The 21,160-nt window shown below is 43.1% G+C and overlaps 2 protein-coding genes across 14 annotated transcripts in view; one reads left to right on the top strand and one right to left on the bottom strand.

Annotated features, from left to right (window-relative positions):
* The window catches only part of ATXN2 (ataxin 2), a 96,391-nt gene extending 82,495 nt beyond the window's left edge, over window positions 1–13,896 (top strand). For 8 of the 12 annotated variants that reach the window (XM_031948593.1, XM_031948592.1, XM_031948591.1 and 5 more), the window contains 5 exons: window positions 2,088–2,141; window positions 7,829–7,974; window positions 8,982–9,209; window positions 11,274–11,442; window positions 12,220–12,330. In XM_031948593.1, the coding sequence (XP_031804453.1) occupies window positions 2,088–2,141; window positions 7,829–7,974; window positions 8,982–9,209; window positions 11,274–11,442; window positions 12,220–12,248 (626 nt within the window). In that variant the 3' untranslated portion in view covers window positions 12,249–12,330. Of the gene's footprint in view, window positions 1–2,087; window positions 2,142–7,828; window positions 7,975–8,981; window positions 9,210–11,273; window positions 11,443–12,219 lie in introns of all 12 variants that reach the window. The other 4 variants (XM_031948586.1, XM_031948585.1, XM_031948583.1 and 1 more) reach the window with 2 other exon arrangements.
* Window positions 13,897–15,972: 2,076 nt separating this feature from the next.
* The window catches only part of SH2B3 (SH2B adaptor protein 3), a 96,348-nt gene continuing 91,160 nt past the window's right edge, over window positions 15,973–21,160 (bottom strand). For both annotated transcript variants that reach the window (XM_031948595.1, XM_031948594.1), the window contains exons 3-8: window positions 18,491–18,592; window positions 18,291–18,382; window positions 17,821–17,918; window positions 17,437–17,651; window positions 17,149–17,320; window positions 15,973–17,025 (exon numbers count right to left, since the gene is read on the bottom strand). In XM_031948595.1, the coding sequence (XP_031804455.1) occupies window positions 16,721–17,025; window positions 17,149–17,320; window positions 17,437–17,651; window positions 17,821–17,918; window positions 18,291–18,382; window positions 18,491–18,592 (984 nt within the window). In that variant the 3' untranslated portion in view covers window positions 15,973–16,720. The remainder of the gene's footprint in view (window positions 17,026–17,148; window positions 17,321–17,436; window positions 17,652–17,820; window positions 17,919–18,290; window positions 18,383–18,490; window positions 18,593–21,160) is intronic.

The raw sequence follows: 21,160 nt of genomic DNA, 5'->3' as shown, positions 1-21,160 counted from the left end.
AGCTCAAGCTTTCAGTTAACTCACTTAGAAAGTGTTGTATTATTTTAAATAGAGAGATAGAGTCATGAAGTACTTCCAGTTTTGACATTAGTTTTCTCTGCCATATCTTTTAAAAATATCATTAGTGTAATAACCAGGGACATGACTGACTTGACCTATCCCTCTCTTTAAACAGCAATATCAGACTACTCCATTTTTGTCAGTGGCGCTATGAAGGACAAATTGTAATTTACAACTTCAGTGTTGTTATCTTGAAAAGTAAAATGTGCAAGGTAGTTATTCTTACTCAATTTATCTCCAGCCAGTAATAAGTAACTCATCTAGTGCTAATGTGAACGGAAGATAAAGTGCATGTGTATAAAAGCTGGAATTCTTCAAAGGTTTTTCAAAATCATTTTGTTGCAACTTAAACACATTTCATTAGCCTTACAGGTGGTTAAAATGAATTGCTTAAAATGTTCAGTGACAGTGTCTTAAAATTTTTGGTAGTATTTTTGCATGTTACAAAGATGTGGAGTTTCCTACTTTTCTTTCAACTTCTTTCTCCTTTTCTTCCATAAGATAACCATATTCCTGTAGCATGGTATTAAGTGTAGCCTTTAAAAAAAATTGAATGTATTCTTTTATTACTGACTTTTGATTTTGTCAGTAGTATAATTAGTTACTAGGATAAGTATGGTACTTTTTGAGAGCAGCATGAAAATTCCCCTCAGATTTGGGTAAATAGCAGGAGGTAGTATAAAAAACAAGACTTGTGAGATGGAATAAACTTGGTATTATGTTTTTCCCTCTTTAGTGGTAGGACATAGTTATGTCTTTAAGTACTTTTTAATAATTTGAACATGTTGGGCTTAGTTCAGACTTGACAAGAGGATTTGGAGATTTTATATTATTGTTTCTTATTGTTGGGCTTTTTCTTTGGATTCTCCACAGTCCAAAGTGAAATCTAGGAAAAACAATTGTTCTTCACAGTCATATGTGACACATTTCATTGGTTATATGCTATTTTCATGGGGTCGTCTACTATTTATTAAAATAATAAGTTTTTGGAGGCCCAGGTATAAAGAAATGTGTTTGCACATTGGTTATTTATAATTAACACAAAGCCCTTTAGAGGGCTTGCTTTAGAGCAAGGCATAATTATATATAACTCATCTTTCCCTTACATAATTATATTTACGATGTAACATCTTAATAAATCGGTTTAAAAGAATTTTAGATGTTATTGAATGTTACTTAATTAAACTTTCTAATGTATATAGAATGTCATCTGAACAGTTAATGTCACTTTTTTGTCCATTTTTTTGTCACATTTACCTTATGTGGTTCATTAATAGTAATACTGTTAAGCTGAAAATGCTGTCAGTGGATGCACAGATATTGTCAGATTAGTTGGACCCATAAACTCTACAATTGCTGATCTTTGTATGTAAATGGCTATCCAATTGCTGATCTTTGAATGTCTCTTATGGGCCAGGTATTATCTTAGGTGCTGGGGATAATATTGTAAAGGCTAGAGCTAATTTCCCCCTTTTTAGGAGTGATCTTTCTCCCATTTTCTGGTTTCTGGGCCAGCTTGTTTCTTATATTTAGCCACTGGGAAGTCTGAATTCTTGTACTTTTTTGTATTATTGATGATGATGATAATAATAGTTATTAAGTGCCCACTGAATGAAACCTAGAAACTTCCTTTCATAAAATAGGTTCTGTAAAATTTGAATGTTTGTTATAAATGTCATTTGAGTTAACTTATGTAAATTTTTAGCTAAATTATCTTATTTTGGGTTCAAGATTTGCTTCAAAGTTGTTTAGGAGTTTCTTGTTATATATTAATTTTATTCCTTTCAATTAGCAAGTCAACATGTGGACCTGGACCACCCCAGTACAGAAGAAAAGTGACTGTTGGGGCAGTGCCATATAATTTCAGTTAATTTAGTGATAATGTTTTAAAGTACTGAATGTCAGCAATAAAATAAGTTCTGCATGAAAGCAATCTTGAAGAAAGTGATTGAATGTCATCCTTTCCAGAACATTAGGAAAGTACACACCTAAAAAGGCTAATTTACCTTTCTATTTTCCAAATTCAGCATGTCCCAAATTACCATACAACAAGGAGACAGGCCCTTCTTTCTACTTTGCCAGTGAGTTGGGTTTTTTATATTAATTTTGATTGTACAGGAAAACACATTTTAAAGATTATATGTTAGAGGAGTAGACTTGTTGAATAATCTTGTACCAGACAAAGGCATTCATTAACATTCTTAAAGCAAAGGTTTAAAAAAAAATCATGATACTCAGTTTGTAAAAGCTGGAGTTAATTGGAAAAATTATTTTAAGACACTAATTTATGTATACCAAGCAAAGATATTCTCAATCATCGGAAATGTTGAGTAGGTTTCTTGTAAGATGATTTCGGTTGTAGTGAAAAAAGATAAAACCAGTTCATTCATCTTGTGTCAGAGTAAGGTGATTGAATCCTTTAAAGGAACTGTTTGGGGACCTTAGGATTCAACCTAGAATTTGTTTTTTCTATTTTTAAAAATTTTATTTTGAAGTCTCCTGGTTAGAAAAGATTATGTAATTTTTGAAGTTTTTAAGTGAATAACTCTCAAAATAGAAAAACTTTTTTTATCTTTTACTAGAATATGCTATATTTATATAAATGAATGGTATCAAATTGATGATTTTAAATATACAGGTCAAGGGAAGAACAAATACATCATGAGCCAGTTTGGAATGAAGTGGGAAGACATTTCCTCCTAGAACCTTATTTTGTGTCATAAAAAAGACAGCCTTGAAAAGCCAAATATTGTATCTGACAAAGTGATGGATTTGGACTTTCAAAGACCTGGTAGTGATGCTTAATCTGCATCCGTAGAGCAACTCCTCAAATACACATTAGAGTAATACTTGGATAGGAAACAAAACAGGAATTTTTTTTAGCAATATTTATATATTTTATTAATATTTTTAAATTTCGTGTGAAATGTCTAGTAATCTTTGTAGTTGGATTTTTTTCAAATGACACACCTATCAAATATCTTTGTCTTTTTTAACAGATTTTTTTTTTCCATTTAAGAGTGTACAGTTTCCTAGCATATTATGACTTGGTATCCAAAAATTACGTTGCTAAAATAGAACTCAGTATATATTTTGATTTGGTATATGGACATTTTAACAAGTTTAATCCTTTAATAGATACTCTTTAAAATGGAGTCTTGCTGTATGTATGTACTCTTAAAGGGAAACTGTATGTATATGTTTACAGTATGTGAAAGGCTTTGTCAGTTCTTTAATACTTAAATTGAGGTCTCTGTGGTAGTTAGCCTCACCATCTTACTGTCTCTGGCAGTAGTCTTGAAAGAAGTTTTCCTGGTAAGTAGCTGAAAGGTCACAGTCTTTAATCATTAATACTTAAAGTATAATTGTTTGATACAGCAGAACTTTCCCTTCTCTGAGAAAGGGAGACACAGTCTTAGGTACTAACAGTTGAGTTGCTAATGCTAATGTTCTTTGTGACTTCATTTTGTTTTTTTTTTCTTCTTTTTTTTTTTCCCTTCATGTCAAGCCAGTTTGTTCTGATTTGTTCTAGTTACTTTTTCGTTTACTTTCTAAAGTTTCCAACATCTTTTCTCTTCCCCTTTTTCTTCACCATTAATTTGAAACATTTGGGTTTTGTTTTCAAATCTGTGCTACATTGGGAGAACTCTCCCAGCTTGTGCATCCAAAGTCAATATGGTAAAACTGCTTTTAAAACAAAACACAGTCTTTTATTATGAAATTTAATGGAATAAGATCATGAAGTTGACTTATTTCTTATTTGTAATATTTTATTACTTGTCCTCTTGATATTTATATTTAAGAATGCCCATTCCCTCCTTAACTTGGCTGGTGGATCTCTGAGTTAGCACTGAACTTTTTCTTTCTTAGCTAACTACTGTATGAGATAGTGCTGCTTTGCATGGCCATAGATACAAAACATTAGAGCTGGAAAGGACCTTCAGTCTCTGTCCTCCCTGGAAACTGCTGTAGAATTTCCATTCAGAACTAACTGAATATTTGCTAAAACTTGAACTATGGATGATGTTTAATTGTTGAAGGACTAATCAGAATACCAAGTCATTTATGATTTTTCATTGACTAGCTAAGGTAAAGGATTTAAATTTGACTAAGTTACTTCAGAATCTCTTCCACCTCTTTTTATCGTTAGTATGTCTCCACATGTTTGTTCCTAGTATCATTTACTAGCCTTTCTTCTTTCCATTCCTTCCCCTATTTCTTGTCTCTTCATGAGTTGGTTGAAATTTAGAACTGAAGTATATTTTTATTATGTTTGTCAAATATAGCTTCATAGCCCATTTTCTGAATTTAAAGTTTTTATTTCTCTTTTTAAAAGGAAAATTCCCCTTCCTAATTCTCTTAAATTGCTTTTAATTTGCCTCCTCCCTCCCAATTTCCCTTCTGCTAGTCCTCAGCCTCAGTGGTAGTAACTCATATAAATTCTAGAATGTTATAAAAACTCAGTGTCAAATTCTAGAAAACAACTCCCTAGTCAGGAGAAATAATCTTTCTCTGTGTGTGTGTGTGTGTGTGTGTATGTATATGTATGTATGTATGTATACACACACACACACACAATATATATATATATAGTAGAATCATAGGTTTCCCAAAGGCGTAAACCTTCATAGGGAACAAGTGGTCTAAATTTGCTATTATTTGATCTTGACACATCTATTTTTCTGTTAACTAGAGAAAAAGCAAAGAAAATTCCCCAAAGAACAAGAGAGAATAGGACTTCTTTCATGCAATATGAATTTCTCTCTAAAACCTTTAAAGTCTCCTTCCTGGTGTCTGGCATCTTTTTGACTTATAAGTAACTTGTGTTTTTTTTTAAGTATAATTTATACTATGCAATTAATTTTAAAGTATCTACCTTTCTCCCTGTCCCCCACCTTTTTTTTTTTTTAAGCTCCCCTATGTCTTCTGCCTTTAAACTTTTATTAGTTTTGATAGGGAAAAGATGTGTGTGTGTTTGTGTCTTTGAGTGAATTTTTTTAACCAACATAAAAGTAATAAGTCCAGAGATGAATATAAGAGTATTTGAAAATGCTTGTGTCAACCTGAAATAGTTCCATTAAATATTCAAAGTTGGAATATGGATTTAGCCCTTCTAGAAGTATTTGTATAGAACATAATATTGTTCTGTTTTGAATCTAGACATAGAAGAGTAAAAGGTAGTGGTATTTCAAAGACTACAGTCTCTCCATCATAAAACATCTTTAAGCTGAATTCTTTGAGTAATAATTTTAGACATTTTTTAACCTTCATTTATGAATTTAAGTTATTCATTAAACTTGCTAATTTCATTTTCTACACAAGTGATTAGTATAGAAGCCAGGATTTGCGTTAATGGAGGGTGTGGTGTTAGTAGAAAAATTTGTCACTTTTTTGTTTAAATCAGTGTTCAAGGGTAAAGTAAATAAATTAGGAAACTTTAGAAGGTCTGTGCTTCTAAGACCCTCACAAAAACTCATAAATTGGGTTTTGAGTCAGTTGTGATATATAATTGGTATATATATATTACTACAAAGTCATGTTCTGAGAGGAGTTTGGTTCTGCTACAAATGAAGCAATTAAGTTTCTTTTAGCGAGACAAGGAAAAGTCACCATTGTTTTTTTGGTTTGGAAATGAATGTAAATTTGGAATGAATGACTAAAGATTGACCTTAAGTTAAATTTATTTACTTCAAAACAGAATCTGCTATTCTAATTTAACTATTTGTGTAAAGTTTTAGTAAGGACAGGTAAGTCAAACTAAAAAATCAAGACCTTTTGTGTCAAAGTATTTTCCCTCTTACAGCCATGGAGAATTATAAACGTAAACATTTCTGTTTAGACCATAGTTAGACAGCTATGGGAAAAGGAAAGTAAACTTGTTGGATGGGTTTGGCTGGTAGTTTTTAGTTAAGCCATTGAATTTGTTCAGACTGAGAATAATTTCATGGAACTGTGGTACTTGAGAATTTCTCTGTTTTGACCCTTTGACTTTAGGAATGTCCTATCACATCTCTTTCCTATGTCATAAAATCTAGACAATGAGGGAGCACAAATGTCTTGGGATGTAGAAGGGTACAATGGGAAGAGCATTGGAGTCAGAAGACCTGAGTTCATGTCCTTTCTGTAGTCTTAACTTTTGTAATTTAAAGTCAGGCACTGGGCCTTTGGGGAGCTTAGTGCCCTCATCTGTAAAATGAGGGGGGTTAAATGAAATGAACTCTGAGATCCCTTCCAGCTCTAGCTCTGGTCCTGTCATCCTCCTTAGCACATTCCTAGTGTCTTTTGTCTTATGATCAGAAAGCTTTTCCTAATGGACAAACCACATTCCTTTTGTTTATGAATTCAAGTCCACTAATGCAGACTGTGTTTCTGGCGATGGATGCACAGGTGATCATAACATAACAGAGCAGAGGCTCTTTGGGGTCTTCGAAGCCATAGGGAAAACAGGACTGAATTTCCTGGCCCTAGGTTTCCCGAAGCCCTGAATGGTGTGTCCTAACAGTGCTTAACTCTTGTTTCACGTACCTAACCCTCTGCATGACGCTCATCGTTAACTCCAGTCACTTAATCAAGTTAGACTTTGGAGCAGGGGATTGACAGCGAAAGGGAAAGTTTCTTTTCTGCCTACAGTGGGCCCTATAATTATAGTAACTTATAGTATTGTGTGTTGAGAGACCAGAAGGAGTGTCTTCAAGGGTCATTGCAAAAACAAGCTCAGCTATTGAGGAATTCTGGGGTGGATTTGTGGGTTAACATATATCTCACAGGTAAACATTTTTATTCTCTGTCCTTCTTATAATCTCAGATTTATAATACTTTCAAACATTCTGCCTTTGGAAACCTTGCGAAATAGAAGCAACTTCTGTTTTTGTTTTTTTAAATAGTAACCAAAATACTCTGACATTCACCAATATTTGGTTTTATTTCTGTCTCTTAACAAACTAAGTTCTACATTTAAATTAGTTCTTCTAATTTCCTTAACTTAGCTTGAGGAATGGATAGTTTTGAGTGGTGAATTTAAATTTTCTTTACAGCTCAGAAAGTTTTATTAACTCCGTATTACAAAATGATCATGGCTTTCTGGGCCAGTCTCTGCGAAGCTTTACAGGATGGCAGAAATGTGCTTTGCTTATTTATTTATTTTATTTACACAAGGAGATTTTCTGAATTTGACTGCAGGAGAAAAAAATAGATCTCATTGTTAATTTAGAGTATTGTGCTTGACTTTTTTAGAGCCACAATTGTTCAGGGTATACCTATGTGGGCATTTTGTATATACAGTCTAGAGAGAGGCTGTGTGCATATGGACTATAATATGTCAACTCCAGAACAGTAGCATGGTGAGGTTAGCCAAATGATGGCCTAGCAGTGTTTTTATCATTATATTTGAATCTAAATGTATTGTATTATATTAGATAAACATGCACATTCTCTGTAGGGTTTGCCTACACTTTTAAGTTTTCTTTTCTAGTATTTATTTTTGTGAAATTCAAATGAATTAGATTTTAGAATGTTTTAGACTGATCATTAAAATCAATATTAGTGAGATATGTTAGTAATGGTTATTTAGTAATTTATATCTTAAGAGGGTTCATAATTTAATAGATGCCAGTTGTGTGAGATCCTCTTGAGAGAAGTGAAATTAGTAATGACAGAAGCTAGATGTTTTTGACCAACATATACATAGTTAATGAGAGTTATAGAGGAGTAGTTAATGTTATCATATAAAGCAGTGGCTTTAGTCTTCCTTTTTTTTTCTTTTGCTTAGTTTCTACTGGTTCCCTTGCTCAGCAGTATGCTCATCCTAATGCTACCCTGCACCCACATACTCCACATCCTCAGCCTTCTGCCACCCCTACTGGACAACAACAGAACCAACATTCGGGAAGCCACACTGCACCTAGCCCTGTGCAGGTAAAGGAGAACTATCTGCCTTTGTCATTTGAACCAATATTGAAAATGGTGGGAAAAGATATTGTTACTGTTTAAAACAAACACTTTTTTGGGGGACCATCTTCGTAAAGATTTATGACTTCCTTATGGTTTGCTTTATGTAATGTTTAATTTTTATGACTATTTAAACAATTTCCCCTAAAACAGAAATTAGTCTTTAAAATTAATGACTGAAAAATGAAATTTTTTCCAAATGGGAATAATCTCTCAAAATCATTATTAATGATGTTTAAAAGCGCTCTCTCCCTTAGAGAAGTTTATTCCATTCTTACTCTCCAAAGTATTTCAGTAGTTTTTGACTAGACATTGCTTTATTCTCAAAAACTTCAGTTATGGGCGGTTCAGTTTTGAAGACTAGTTTCTTATTAAGGATTAAAATGAAGTTTTTAAGTCTGCAAAGATGAAATTATCCATAGGGAAAAAAAAAATCTTCATGGACCAGAGTTTCACAGGGTTGGTTGTCATGGATTGGATTTCAGTAGCATTATTGAAGATCTCCAAATATATAAGACCTGAGCTTCATTTATTTTTGAGTGTTGAAAATGCACAGAAAAGTCCTGCAGAAGGAAGGGAAGAAGACAGGTCTCTTGTCTTCTCATGCTTTGTGCCGGTTAGGGCCTTTGTGCTGTATGGTTCTGGTGCTCCTGCTTAATCTATACCATCTCAAAACCTTAAGTCTAAGGAAGTTGGATCTTTTTCTTAGGGTCATCAATTCTCTTTGCAACCCGAGACAGTTTCTCTGCACACCTATGAGTATGTCCATACTGTGACATCCACCAGTGCAGAAGAGAGAAGGGGGTTGTGTTGGCCTGGGGCAGCAGCAGTTCTGGGTCGGTCCCTTTTCCTGGCCCAGCTCTCTTCCTCCTGTGGGCATCCTCCTTTTCTGCTGGTTTCCTCACTAACCTCAGTCTCTGCATGAATGGAGGAAGGGTGCTCGTCACTAATTCTTCCTTCTTCTTGTTTTGTAGCACCATCAGCACCAAGCTGCGCAGGCCCTTCATCTGGCAAACCCTCAGCAGCAGCCGGCCATTTACCATGCCGGTCTGGCACCGACCCCACCTTCCATGACACCGGGCTCAAATACACAATCTCCACAAAATAGTTTCCCAGCAGCACAACAAACAGTCTTTACGATTCACCCCTCTCATGTCCAGCCTGCATATACCAACCCACCCCACATGGCCCACGTACCTCAGGTAAACCAACTTTAACCAACTTTCTGAAGACCAAGTAGAATGTCAAGATTCTCAGATTCTCAGCGAGCAACCAGACATTCTCCAAGCTAGAAAAGCCCATGTGTGAAGCTCTTTACCTGTCTCCCTTTATCCTTCAAATACATGTGATCTAGCCATCAATGAATGTTTGTGTGGTTTTATAATGGGAGAAGTTGTTTAGTAGCAAGTTCACTCATGTCCCACAATTGAAACTTGAAGACTGTCTTTGGAGTGCAACATGTTTTTTCCTTCTCTCTGTGTCTGCTTTGCTTTGTTTTATATGGCTTCTGTGCTGTGAGTATGAAAGGTCTGGGGCCTCATACGTCCCCTGCACTCTGGAGGTGACTGACCCTGGGTCTGGCTGCTGGAAAACTTGAGCATGTCCTCAGGATGAGTTTTTCCCAAAGGCCTCTCCCTGTCTGGTTCAAGTTTCTTCCTGACTCATTCTTATGCTTCATGAAAAGGGTCGGTACAGCGTGCTAGGGTTGGAGAGCAGGGCCTTGGGGGAGGAGAGCGGGATCCCCGTTCTGGGAGTGTGTGGGGCTCAGCAGCTCCCTTAGGCTTCTCAGGTTGCCAAGAGATGGCCAGGTCTCTGTGACGGTCATCTGCATGAAGAGGCTGAAGGGAGAGGTGATGTGCAAGGTGGTTTGCTGCTGAAGGTGAAGGAGGTTGGTCTGCGTGGTTTTCTATTAACTGAACCCTCTGGATCTTAGAATCTTCAAGTCCCAGCTCCTCGATATTCAGCGCCAGCTTCGGTCAAATGGTGTTTAAAGGTCTGAGTGCCTAGTATCTTGTCATTGAGATGGCTTGGGTGGGAGAGGAGGTCTCAGAATGGCCTTCCAGTCGAGGGATGGATTTATTTAGTCACCAAGTGAATTCTTAGGGGTTAAAGACTTATAATGGAACGTAGTGGGTGTTGGGAAGTTTGGACCTCATGACCTAATAGAGTTTTTAGCCTAGTATGCAGTCTCATTAGCATCTTATGGGGTTGGGTAAAATGCTTGGACAACTAAGATTTCAAGGCAATTTGATGTGCTCTGGCTAGTTTAGTAGATGAATAGAAATGTAAACCGAAAGCCTCACCTTGAGGTGATTTCTGAACTGTCTAGGAAGAGAAAAAACACATGATCTACAAGGGAGGCCCAAAAAGTACTACATAGACTTTTCTGAAATTCTAGCGTGAAAGAGTATGAGTTTTTCATTCAAGTCTTAGCATGGGCTAGAATAGTGTTCATGGTGTAGGGGTCAGGACAAGGGAGTGCTCTTCCTGGCACCACTGACTCACTCACGACACAACTTGGGCTGACCGTTTCACCACCTTAAAAATGGGAACACATCTTTCAATTACCCCAGTCACATAAGATCAAAGAATCTTTTCCACTTCCCATCATTCAATCTCTTAGCAAAGTTGCTAGCAGCAGTAAAGCAGACTTTGTTGAAGTGTGCTTTAATTCCTCTTGCCTGCCCTTCATGGAGGCATTTGTGAGTAGTAAAGAGGTACCGTGGTTAGAGATTAGGAGAAAGAAACTACATGTGCATTTGGAGAACTGAAGAACCCTAAGTGATAAATCTCTGACTAGTTAAGTTTACTGTAAGATATTCTTCTTCAGCAAAATGTTGTCTTTTAACTTAGATGTCACATACCTGTCAGTATTTGATTTGTGCCTTTGCCATGTAGTAAGTTTTGAAAGCTCCAGTCACCCCTCACATGCTGCCTTTTTGAAAGGCTTTCCTCCTTGACAATATCGTGAACCTAGGATCCAGATGGTCATAGATCTGTGCGGAGAGTCAGGCTAGGAGAGGCCCGGAATGTCTCGGCCCCGGGTTCCATCCAGATCTCTTTGGTGCGTGCTCTTCTGTATCAGTAGAATTCTATCCATGGTTGGAGGATGTTTGCTCCTCAGTCAACTGTAACCAAATAGGGAGCCCACCTTGAGAAAGTAAGCCCTCAGTTGTCCTTCAGTCTTCCGCAAAATGAGAACACAGTTGACATGTTGTTTAAGCCAAAGATGTTGCCTGTTTGCGTAAATGAGCTCTTTGTTTCAGGCTCATGTACAGTCAGGAATGGTTCCTTCTCATCCAACTGCTCATGCTCCAATGATGCTAATGACGACCCAGCCACCTGGCGGTCCCCAGGCCGCCATCGCTCAAAGTGCACTACAGCCCATTCCAGTCTCGACAACAGCGCATTTCCCTTATATGACGCACCCTTCAGGTGAGGCGTGTGTGTGTAGGGGCTGATACACCACAAACCGTTGACTCGAATGCTGAATGACAGTGAACGCTTCAGATCTTGTTTGAGAATAGGCCAGATCGGTCAGTGTGTGAAGCTCCTGGATTCTCGTGGCTGTGATGTCAAGGAGAAGAGGAGGCGTGTTCTCTGTAGGGAGGGCGGCCAGGGTCTGGATTGGTAGCAGCAGCATTCTGGGTAGCTGGCGTACTGGACTGTGTTGGCCTTCCTAGCTATGACAGTGAGCTGCAGAGCAGTAGTTTCTTCCTGAATTCCAACAATGTGGCGTGGGGGTGGGGGGTTGCTCTAGTCTAATTGGAAGGTAGGCCACCTCTGGAAAGTCACGGCTGGAGAGGTCTGTGTGTTGTCCTTTGATTCTGAGCGCAGGGGCTGGAGCTTATCCCTAAGGGTGGACTCTACTATTTGATGGCTGCTATGGCAATATTTCATAGTCTAACCTTTTTAATCCAAAAGTAAATACTAGTGCTTGGCTAATTTGGGGTGAACGTGGCTTCCCCTTCCTCCTTTTCCCATGAGCAACTTGAAAATCGTCCTTGGAGCATTATATGAAAAGGTGTATTTGCTAGTTTGACCAGTTTACCCCTTGGTGTAGGTGGGAGGGAAAAAGAAAGCCTGCTTTTTTTTTTGGTTTAAGCTGATATTCTAAGGATAGCATGAGGCTGTATGTGTTGCCAAAACATTAGAGAAATTTGTGCGGTCCTGCCAGTTTTCTGTTTAAATATTCACTCTTCTTTTTTACAGTACAAGCCCACCACCAACAGCAGTTGTAAGGCTGCCCTGGAGGAAGCAAAAGGCCAAATTCCCTCCTCCCTTCTACTGCTTCTACCAACTGGAAGCACAGAAAACTAGAATTTCATTTCATTTTTTTTTTTAAAAAAAAAATTGATTTCTCGTAACATCCAATAGGAATGCTAACAGTTCACCTTGCAGTGGAAGACATTTGGACTGAGTAGAGGCATGTAGGCCCTTGCGGGTATCCCGTAATTCCATGCAAGTGCCCCAACTCTGCTTGCTGAAAACTGGAAGTTATTTATTTTCTAATGACCCTTCAAAGTCATGAACTCATCAGCTAGCAAAAGAAGTAACGAGTGATTCTTGCTGCTATTACCGCTAAAAATCAAGACTTGGAAAGCCCCTTTTACTAAACTTGAAAAAGGTTCAGTAAATTCTTATCGTCAAACTGATGGATTATTATTTATAAATCAAGTTTGATGAGGTGATCACTGTCAACAGGCAGTGGTGCTACTTTTAAGTTAAGGGAAAACACTTTTACTTTGTAGATAATATAAAATAAAAACTAAAAAAAAATTTAAAAATAAAAAAGTTTTAAAAACTGATACAAGTTAATGTGTGTTTGTATAAGCTACTTTTATTGTAGTTGATTATCATTTTAGCTTAATATAGGACGGATGATTAGTAGACGATCTTTAATCTGATTTACCATTTAAAAAAGAAGTTGCTAAATCTGTTTTCTTCCCTTTTAGTATTGATTGTGCCATTTTCTGAGCTTAGGACATAGCATTGCTTGAGAAATGCAAAGGCAGGATGGTTTTTCTGGTGGCTTAGAGGAATGTGGTGTGCCTGCTGCAAGGAAGAAGGCTGTCCCCTAGCAGGTGGAACCCAGCCTGTACCCTCAGGAGCAAAGGGATTCCTGAGCCCAGGCTGGCCGCCCTCCGCAGCGGGGCTCCTGCCTTGGGTGTCTGGAGCTACTCTGCCAGCAGGGGGGGCACAAGGCTGCCCGCGAGCCTTCACTGACCTGTTGATAGAGCCTATTGAGCTCATATTGACTCTGTCAGGTCACGTGGCAGGAGGCTGAAGAAAGCAAGCAAGTATGTTGTCTGTGTGTGGATTTCATACAGAAAACCACATGATCAAGAATGAAAGAACTTAGGGTACTCAGAGACAAGAGAGAGAGAGAGCTTCTGAAAACGGTTTTTAACTCACTTAGCAGTTTGTACATTATTATAGCAGAATCTGCATCATTCCAGAATAAGTTATTTAATTGATTACAGTTCATCCATGCTTCCCCCGGGGCCTGTTCTGTCATTGCAGATGTCATGTGGACTAACCTCTCCCACAGGAGTAATGAAGTACATGCCAATAGACCAAAAGCTTTAAAGATAAAAGATGAATCTACTTTCTGTGTCTTCGTAAAGTCCATTTTTATACCTAAAAGAATGCACTACTCATTCTAGCCTAACAAATGCTGGATTGAAAATGCATGTTGGTTGAGAATGACTAAGGATACTGTTGAGACCCCATTGCTTGGGGTGAGGGGTGGTGAGAGGGGGTACCAACTGACATCTGTAGAGAATATAACGGGCCATGGGTAGACAGCATGGAGGCAGTGGCTTAGGATGGAGCCATCCATGGCAATTTTGCAAGCAGAGTAATTGGCATGTAAAAAACAGTGCTCTGGTCCACAATATTAAAAATGGTTGTTATTCCTCTCTACCACGGGGTCCAGAAATTAACAGAGGCAGAGGATTTATACCAGATAAAAGTATTTGCTGGTCTAGAATTCAAGTCAGGTTAGTGGGCTTAATTACTTTGGTGCTGATGATTTTTTTTTTTTTTCTTTTGAATTTATCTGTCCAGTCTTAGTCCAGATACAGGTTAGATTTGGGAATGATGGTGTTGGGAGACAAAAGGTAATTGGTACTGAAATGATTCTTTTCTCTGTGGTTAGGAAAAATGGAAAGAGCAGTGACTTAGGTGCTGAAAACTTCTCAGAAATGTGAAACTCATCTTGAGCCAGGATCTTGTGGAAAGTTGATGGTTTGATTGTGTGGTTCATCAAGAATTACATTGCTCAGAATAAAGGTGGTTTGAGGAAGGAGACTTGGTGATAATATGGATGGCAGGAGCTACAGAGAAGGCTTCCTTTCAGGGAAGGGGAATGCTGTGCAAACCATCGGGGCGAGGCAGCCACCATGTCTTCCAGTCCTCCTTCCGTCTCCTCCACATGGGAGTGTTGTAGAAGAGAGAAGGCAGCAATTTAGTGTCGCCAAAACTCGCTGGTTGTGTGATAATGCATTCGAGTCATTTAATCAGGGAGCCTTCAGACAAAGGAGAGTTTGAATTCTTTGGATTGAGCACGTTTGGGCGAGAGGGTCCACCCTCTGGGAAGGAAAATATGCTCTAACTGCCCATCTCCATCTTTGCATTCTCTAAGGTGGAGGTGCTGAGAAGTACAAGGGATTGGCGCAAGTTGCCTGCCTTCAGTGGCAGCTGCCCAATCCCTGACTCTCTACCTTTAATGTTTTACAAGGGGAGGTCGGCACCTTCTCTGTCTTGAACCCTGAGGAGGGACGCGACTTGTCCCGGGTTACACAGCCAGTATGTGTCTGAGGCAGGACATGAACATGGGCCTTCCTGGCTTCCAAGCTGCCCCATTATTCACCCTGCCAAACTGGAAACACCGCCTAGAGCTTTTGATCATGTTGATATGTAGTACTGAGCTGTCGATAGGAAGAAGAGGTTGGAAACGGAAGCCAAAATCTCCTTTTCTTATAATCAGGAATTGACAGGCAGTTGTGGGACCAGAGGGGTCCCTTGCTGTTGGGCAGCCAGGTGCTACTTTAATCCTTGCTGCAATGGAAGTGATACTGATGAGTTGCATTTCTGTAGCACTTGGCTCCTAGCAGCTCTAGAGCTAAACTTGGGATTATTAATCAGGCTGGCTAATGGATGGGCCCTCAATATTAATCAAGTCATTCTCCAAATTGCTCTCCTACAACCTTGGTGTTAAAGGAAAGTGGTAATGATGAGGAATTCCATAAAATCAGAGTCAGAATTTGTTCTCAAAGCAGCTCCAGCATGTGTAGATGTACAAAATGGCATGTGTTGAATGTGTAGCCATGTTTGAGTTCAGCTTCTGAGAAGAAAAGTAGCATCAGAAGGTGTCCCGCTTGTCTGAAGGCTGGGTCGTGAGAGTCACTGTCATCTTTGTGTCTGTGTTTCCATGCTAAGGTTTTGTGAGCCCTACCCTTGAGAATTGTCCAGGAGGTCAAAGAGAAGGCTAGAACGTTTCAGATCTCACTGAGGTGGAGAGGTGTATGAGTGTCTTTCTGTTCTATGTGTCTCTCTACACACACACACACGCACACACAAACACACACTCATAACACACCAGTTTAAGCAGTGATTGCCTGGCTTGCAAACAGAACAGGAAGTTTATTAAACACTGAATACTCTACACAGTCTTACTGGCCATAGCCCTGAAATCCTAGCTTCCACTTTAGGTCCCATAATAAAAATAACTCATTCATGGAATCATTGGAAAAACTACCAGAGCTAAGAGTGTTATGGATAACCGCTTCGCACCCTTAAGGTGAAGAATTTCATTCAGAAGGGTCTGGGAATCACAATTCCCCTCTTCCCCACTAATGCCCAGCAAGAAGAAGTTAACAGAAGCCAGTTCTTAAATAAGGCACCAGGATAGAATTCTTCATCACTGTCCTCCCAAGGCAGTCAAAAGTTTTGTTTCCCTTAAGACATGACACATTTCGCTTTCTGCAGTTTGTTTCTGAGGGCACCCCATTGTTATTTTTGGAATGGTGGTTTTTCTCGAGAATTATTAGGGGACCAAAGCACGCCCATTCGGGCCTGGACCCACAGTAACTTTTGCAATGATAGCATTTTTTTATTAGTCTAAACAGTGCAATGAAAAGCAAGCAACCGTTTAGGTTAAAAACCTCCTTTAAGAATTAATCCGAGGTTACAAAACTTGTTTTTTGTTTTCATTTCCACTGAACTCAAAAACTTGCCCTTCACTCGGGGAGCACAGGTAGAAGTTGTGGCAGGAGACATAGTTGTCCCATCTTTTCCTCTTGGTGACATGAGTTTCTATTGAAATGGGGGGGGGGGTCCTCAATCTGTATTTTGGGGCATTAGTGTTTAGGGTTTCCTGACCCACTTACTAGAAATTTGTCCCTGAAAAAGAAAGTACATTTTCTGCCCCAGCCTCTGGATCCCTGGGTGCAGCCATGATGGGTGAGGGGACAGTATGTGGGGCGGACCCTCCCAGACCCCGGCTTCAGCACTTGAGAGCATTGTGGGTATGGGCAACTCAACAGCAATGACTTGTGTAAACAGATTAGAAAGTCGTGGAGTAAGAACAATAGGGCGGCCTACAGACTGTGGGAGGACCCACAGAAAGATAAAGAGGTACATTCAGAAGGCCCCCACTGTACAGGTCAAAGTGCCGGTGGCTTCTGTGAGGTTGGGCCACCTGCGCCCTTCAAAGAGGCGTGTACTGATTGTCTATAGCCCGCAGGTGACCCCTGCTGGGGGAATCGATTTCGTAATCGGAGTCCCGAGCTTGGCCAGCGGGGTCTGCCGACTGGTCCATGTGCCGTAGGCTGTTGGCTAGTTCCTCAGGGGGAGGCAGCAGGTGAAAGATCTGCTCGGAGGGAGAGGACCTGGATGGCGGGAGGTCCTCGGGGAGAAGCGTGTGGGGACAGCTGGAGGCAGTCAGGTGAGGGAGGCCCAGGTCGGAGCTCCAGCGGTGGACAGAGAAAGGGAACAGAGCCGTGCTGGTTGAACCTGGGAGACAGAGACACGAGAGTGGGAACCGTGGCCCTGATGGAAGGCAGCCACCCCCTCGTTTCACCCAGTGTTATCCCTGGGAGTCATGCGGGGCACTGCAACGGCCTTGTGCAGCCTCACCTGGCGCTTGGGAGACGACCACCACGTAGCTGGAGAGCTTGACATCACAGGCGGCCCCGCACTCGAGGGGGATGGGGGAGCGCTGGAAGTGGTGCAGCATGTCGACAATGGAGGGGAAGTGCAGGTGCTGCACCCGGCAGTGCCCTCGTTCGGTCAGCGAAAGGCGCAGATGCTGTTGGGGAGCACGAGGGCAGAGGGGACAGGGGCTGAGCGCAGGAAGGCCCTCGTCCGGGGGATGGGTTCCCCCGCTCCTCCTCCCACCTGGACCGAGACCGTCTCGCCCCCTACCTTGGCTCTGCCTTGGAAGTTGAACGTGAGGACGTACTCTCCCCGCCGTGTCTCGCTCTGCCGGACCAGGAACACTCCGTGCCCTGCGGGGCCCTGTAGCTGCACCAGCTGAGCTGCCTTCACCCGGGAGATGGGGCCGTGAAACCAGGGGTAGCAGGACAGGAAGTGCTCCGTTTTCTGGCAGGCCTGGTCAAGGAGTCCACCAGGTGAGGCACCTAGTGGAGCCAAGAGGGTAAGGCTGAGGCGGGCCCAGGCTGACCCGCAGGCCGGGCACAGACCGTGGAGGGAGACTTTTCTGTAAGGACAGGGTGTAGGAGAGGGGGATCCAGAGGGCTTCACCCTGCACTGTGTTCTCAGGGCAGGCCGTCTGTCTGGGACCTTTACCTTGGGTAAGGGAGTCAGTGCTCCCGCTGGGGGAGTTGGATGTAATTCCAGGGTCTGGAAGTGAGGGGAAATGTGACTCTGAGTCAGCTCCTTCTAACCTGTTGGAAAAGAGGAGAGAAGGGTTAGTGCCCCTGCCAGCTCCTGCCTCTCCCTGGAAGGACCTTCCTGGAGGCTGGGGGTGCGCTTCTGACACTGTTCTTTCCTCCCAGATGTCCCTGGAAGTCTGCTGCCAGCAGGAACAACTGGGGTTATTGGCCGCTTCCTTCTCCCCTTATATTCTTGGAAGCAGCCATGAAGATGAGAGGGTTGCTGTCTTGGGTGAAAGGAGAGATCGGGGTTGCATCAACCCCCAAAAAACTGAATGGAGTTGGACGGCGTGGTTGAGGTCCACGAGACGAGCAGGGCATCATGGGTCACTGCTTTTGGACTGGGGAAGAAAGGAGGCTCTTACCCCTCCCCCAAAGCCTTACCCTCGACTCATGCATTCTCTGATCTCAGTGGTCCAGGAATTCAGCTGTTGCTCATCTCCTGTCTCAAAGATGATGTCGGTTAAATTATTCACCTGAAGGCAGAGGAACCGAGAGTACTGTCACCTCTGGGGCCCGGCTCCAGGAGCAGGCTGGGACAGCCAGAGGGAAGGGAGGGAGAGGAGGCTGGGGAAGGCCTTTACCTTAAGGACAAAGGTGTTGAGGTTGTCAGGCATTTCTAGTCGGGTGCATCTCCGGATCTCGTGAATGGAAGAGCAAACAGCCTGGAATTTGGGCTTTGAACCCTGTGGAACAAAAACACGTTGTCCTCCAGTTACCGGGCACCTAACTGCTTCCTCGACGCCAGGCACTTCGAGTGAGGCGTTCCTGCCGGCTCCTGGGCTCTGCCAGGGAGCGGCCAGCCAACCCCTCTCCCTCCTGCAGTTTCTTTCTAGACAGTCCTGGAATGACATCCCTGGCCCAACATGTGCAAGCAATTGCTTCTTAGTCAGCAGGAGGGGTGCAGACGGGTTGGGCATGGGGCCTGCTGGCCAGATGCACCGGCCCAGTCACTTGTGTTGCCCATCCCCCTGCACCCGGGGCAGTTCCTTAGCTAACCTCCATCTCAGCTGGAGCTAAGGGGGCTGTTGAGGTGCTGGGCCCAGGCCTGGCCAGGCCGGCCATCAAAGCGCCCGTCCAGATGACTTTCCCTTACTGCTTGCCTTGGCTGGGGCCGCCTCTGGAGGCCTGGCCAAAGCTGCCCTCCGGGGGTTCAGAGCCCATCTGAAAGGTCTGGCGAGTGCTCAGACAGGCAGGGCACTGCCTCCATCGCTGCCCGAGGGGCGTCTGTTTTCCTACACTACCCATGGGGCTTGGGGAGCACCCCTGGTCTAGGGCTCCGTCTGCCAAATAGGTCTTGTAGCAAGGAGGGACGTCGTCTTGGCTGCTTCCATCATTCCGAGTCCCCACGTGAGACGCTGGTGGTCTCTCTGCCTCCCCCAACCCCTGCGGTTCTCCCTGAGGGGACCCCGAGTGACTGAGGTGCTTTTCAGAGCATGGCCTCTTCTCGTCCCAGCCCTGTGCTCCCACCCGAAGCTCGAGCCTTGTCCCCACGGAATAGAGCAGTTCCTTCCTGGGCTGAAGCTGGTGACTCATCCCTGAACTAAAAAAGGGGATGTGAGCCAGTCAGAATGAAACCAGATTTCCCTCCTGTGGAGGTTACGTGGTCCTCAAGGGAGCCCGGGCTGAGGGAAAGGGGTGAGGCTTTTCTGGTCCCATCAGGCTCCAGGGCACTCTCTCTCCCTGGGCAGCTCTGTCCTCCCCTTGTCTCTCTCCTGCCCCCATGGCTGTCCTGCCCGTCTGCCTCCCCCACAACGCTCTGGGTTACCCAAGAGAACACTGGCTTAAGTCAGAGCACGGTGGGGTGTGGAGGAGCTCCACTCCGCTGCTTCCTGTGGAGTGAGGGTGGGACGCACGGGCAGCGAGGCCCTTTGCAACGCCACCTTCGGCCCAGTTGCCTCCATATTGCAGAGGACACAGGGCCCCACGAGTAAGGGCCACAACTTGGATTTGGCATTTTGTGGGGCTGACCAATCCAATAAATCTTGTGCAAGTATCTGAGATGACTTTTGTCTCTTTTAAACCAAATTCTAAAGAACACCACTGCCCCTCCTTCCCCATCCCCAAGGGTGAAGGGGCAGATAAAGAGCGGCTGAGAGTTTGGAAGGATTAGAGAGATGAAAATCTGGAGGTTGGGGGAGGGGGACAAAGGGGCTTGGAATTGTGGTTGCTGACCCCCCCTGCAGAGACATATAAGCAGATCTGGAAGAAAGGAGTAGGGAATGACAGGAAGCTGGGGAGGGAGCATCGGGCCATGGTGTGTTTGGGGGTACCAAATGTGGCCTGTGGCTGGGGGGGGGGGGGGGGGGGGGTTCCTGCCTGAGCTAAAACGGCCCTGGGCCCTATGGTTCTCCCTGGGCACCCACCTAGAAGATGCTGCAGAACTCCCCACCCCCACCCCCCCAGCCAGCCCAACCTATTCCTGAGAAGTGACTAGTGGTGATGGGCCTGCTCCGCCATTCTAGAACCTCGGACCCAGAGAACCTGTCATTCCCACCCTCACCTGTTACTTCCCCGAGGTCATGACGGTGAGCCCGAGGGAGAGCCGCCTTCTCTTGGCCAGTCAGCGGAGTGAGGTGACCCAAGGGCCCGACCCTGATGGGTGGAGGGAAGTTCAGGGAGCCTGTGCTCAGGGCAGAGTCCCAGATGCCTTCAGGCTCTTCTCCCCTGGCCCAGGGCCCCACTTCGGGGTAGCCCTGTCCTGATGGCCTTTGTTCTCCATTTACCTCTGCCACCTACAGGTATCTTTGTTCCCTGTTATGCCATGGGTGTCTTCCTGGGAAAGGGGGCAAACCGAATCTTATTCTCAAACCCCTCAGGGGCGTCCTTTCTCGGACAGAAGTCAATTGAGGCTTTCTAGAAAGCCAACAGTCCCGCCCTGTTTTCTGTGCCCCCCAAGTGATGAGCGGTTGCGCCCATACCTAGGGTCACAGCTCCAGCTTCTTGGGCTGGTCTCCCCCAGGGGGGGCGTGCCCGTCAGTAAGCCCTGAAGAAGATAAACCTGCCTGCAGAGGGCTGACATTCAAAGGGGAGACCAGAAGGTGGCACCAACAGAAACGGACAGAAAGCAGTGAAGTATGGGAGGAACCTCCTGCTGCAGATGCTCCCTTTACTGTGTCTTGAAGGAATTTTTTTATTTGTGGGGGGGGTCATTGAGTCACAAATAATTGCTTGTGGCCAATTTGGGGTTTTCTTGGCAGACACTGGAGTGGTTTGCTACTTTTACAAATGAGGAAACTGAGGCAGACAAGTCA

Source organism: Sarcophilus harrisii, chromosome 1 (genome assembly GCF_902635505.1).
Source record: "Sarcophilus harrisii chromosome 1, mSarHar1.11, whole genome shotgun sequence".
NCBI lineage: Eukaryota > Metazoa > Chordata > Mammalia > Dasyuromorphia > Dasyuridae > Sarcophilus > Sarcophilus harrisii.
Note: the sequence above shows the minus strand (reverse complement) of the source record. Positions and strands in the feature narration are given on the sequence as shown.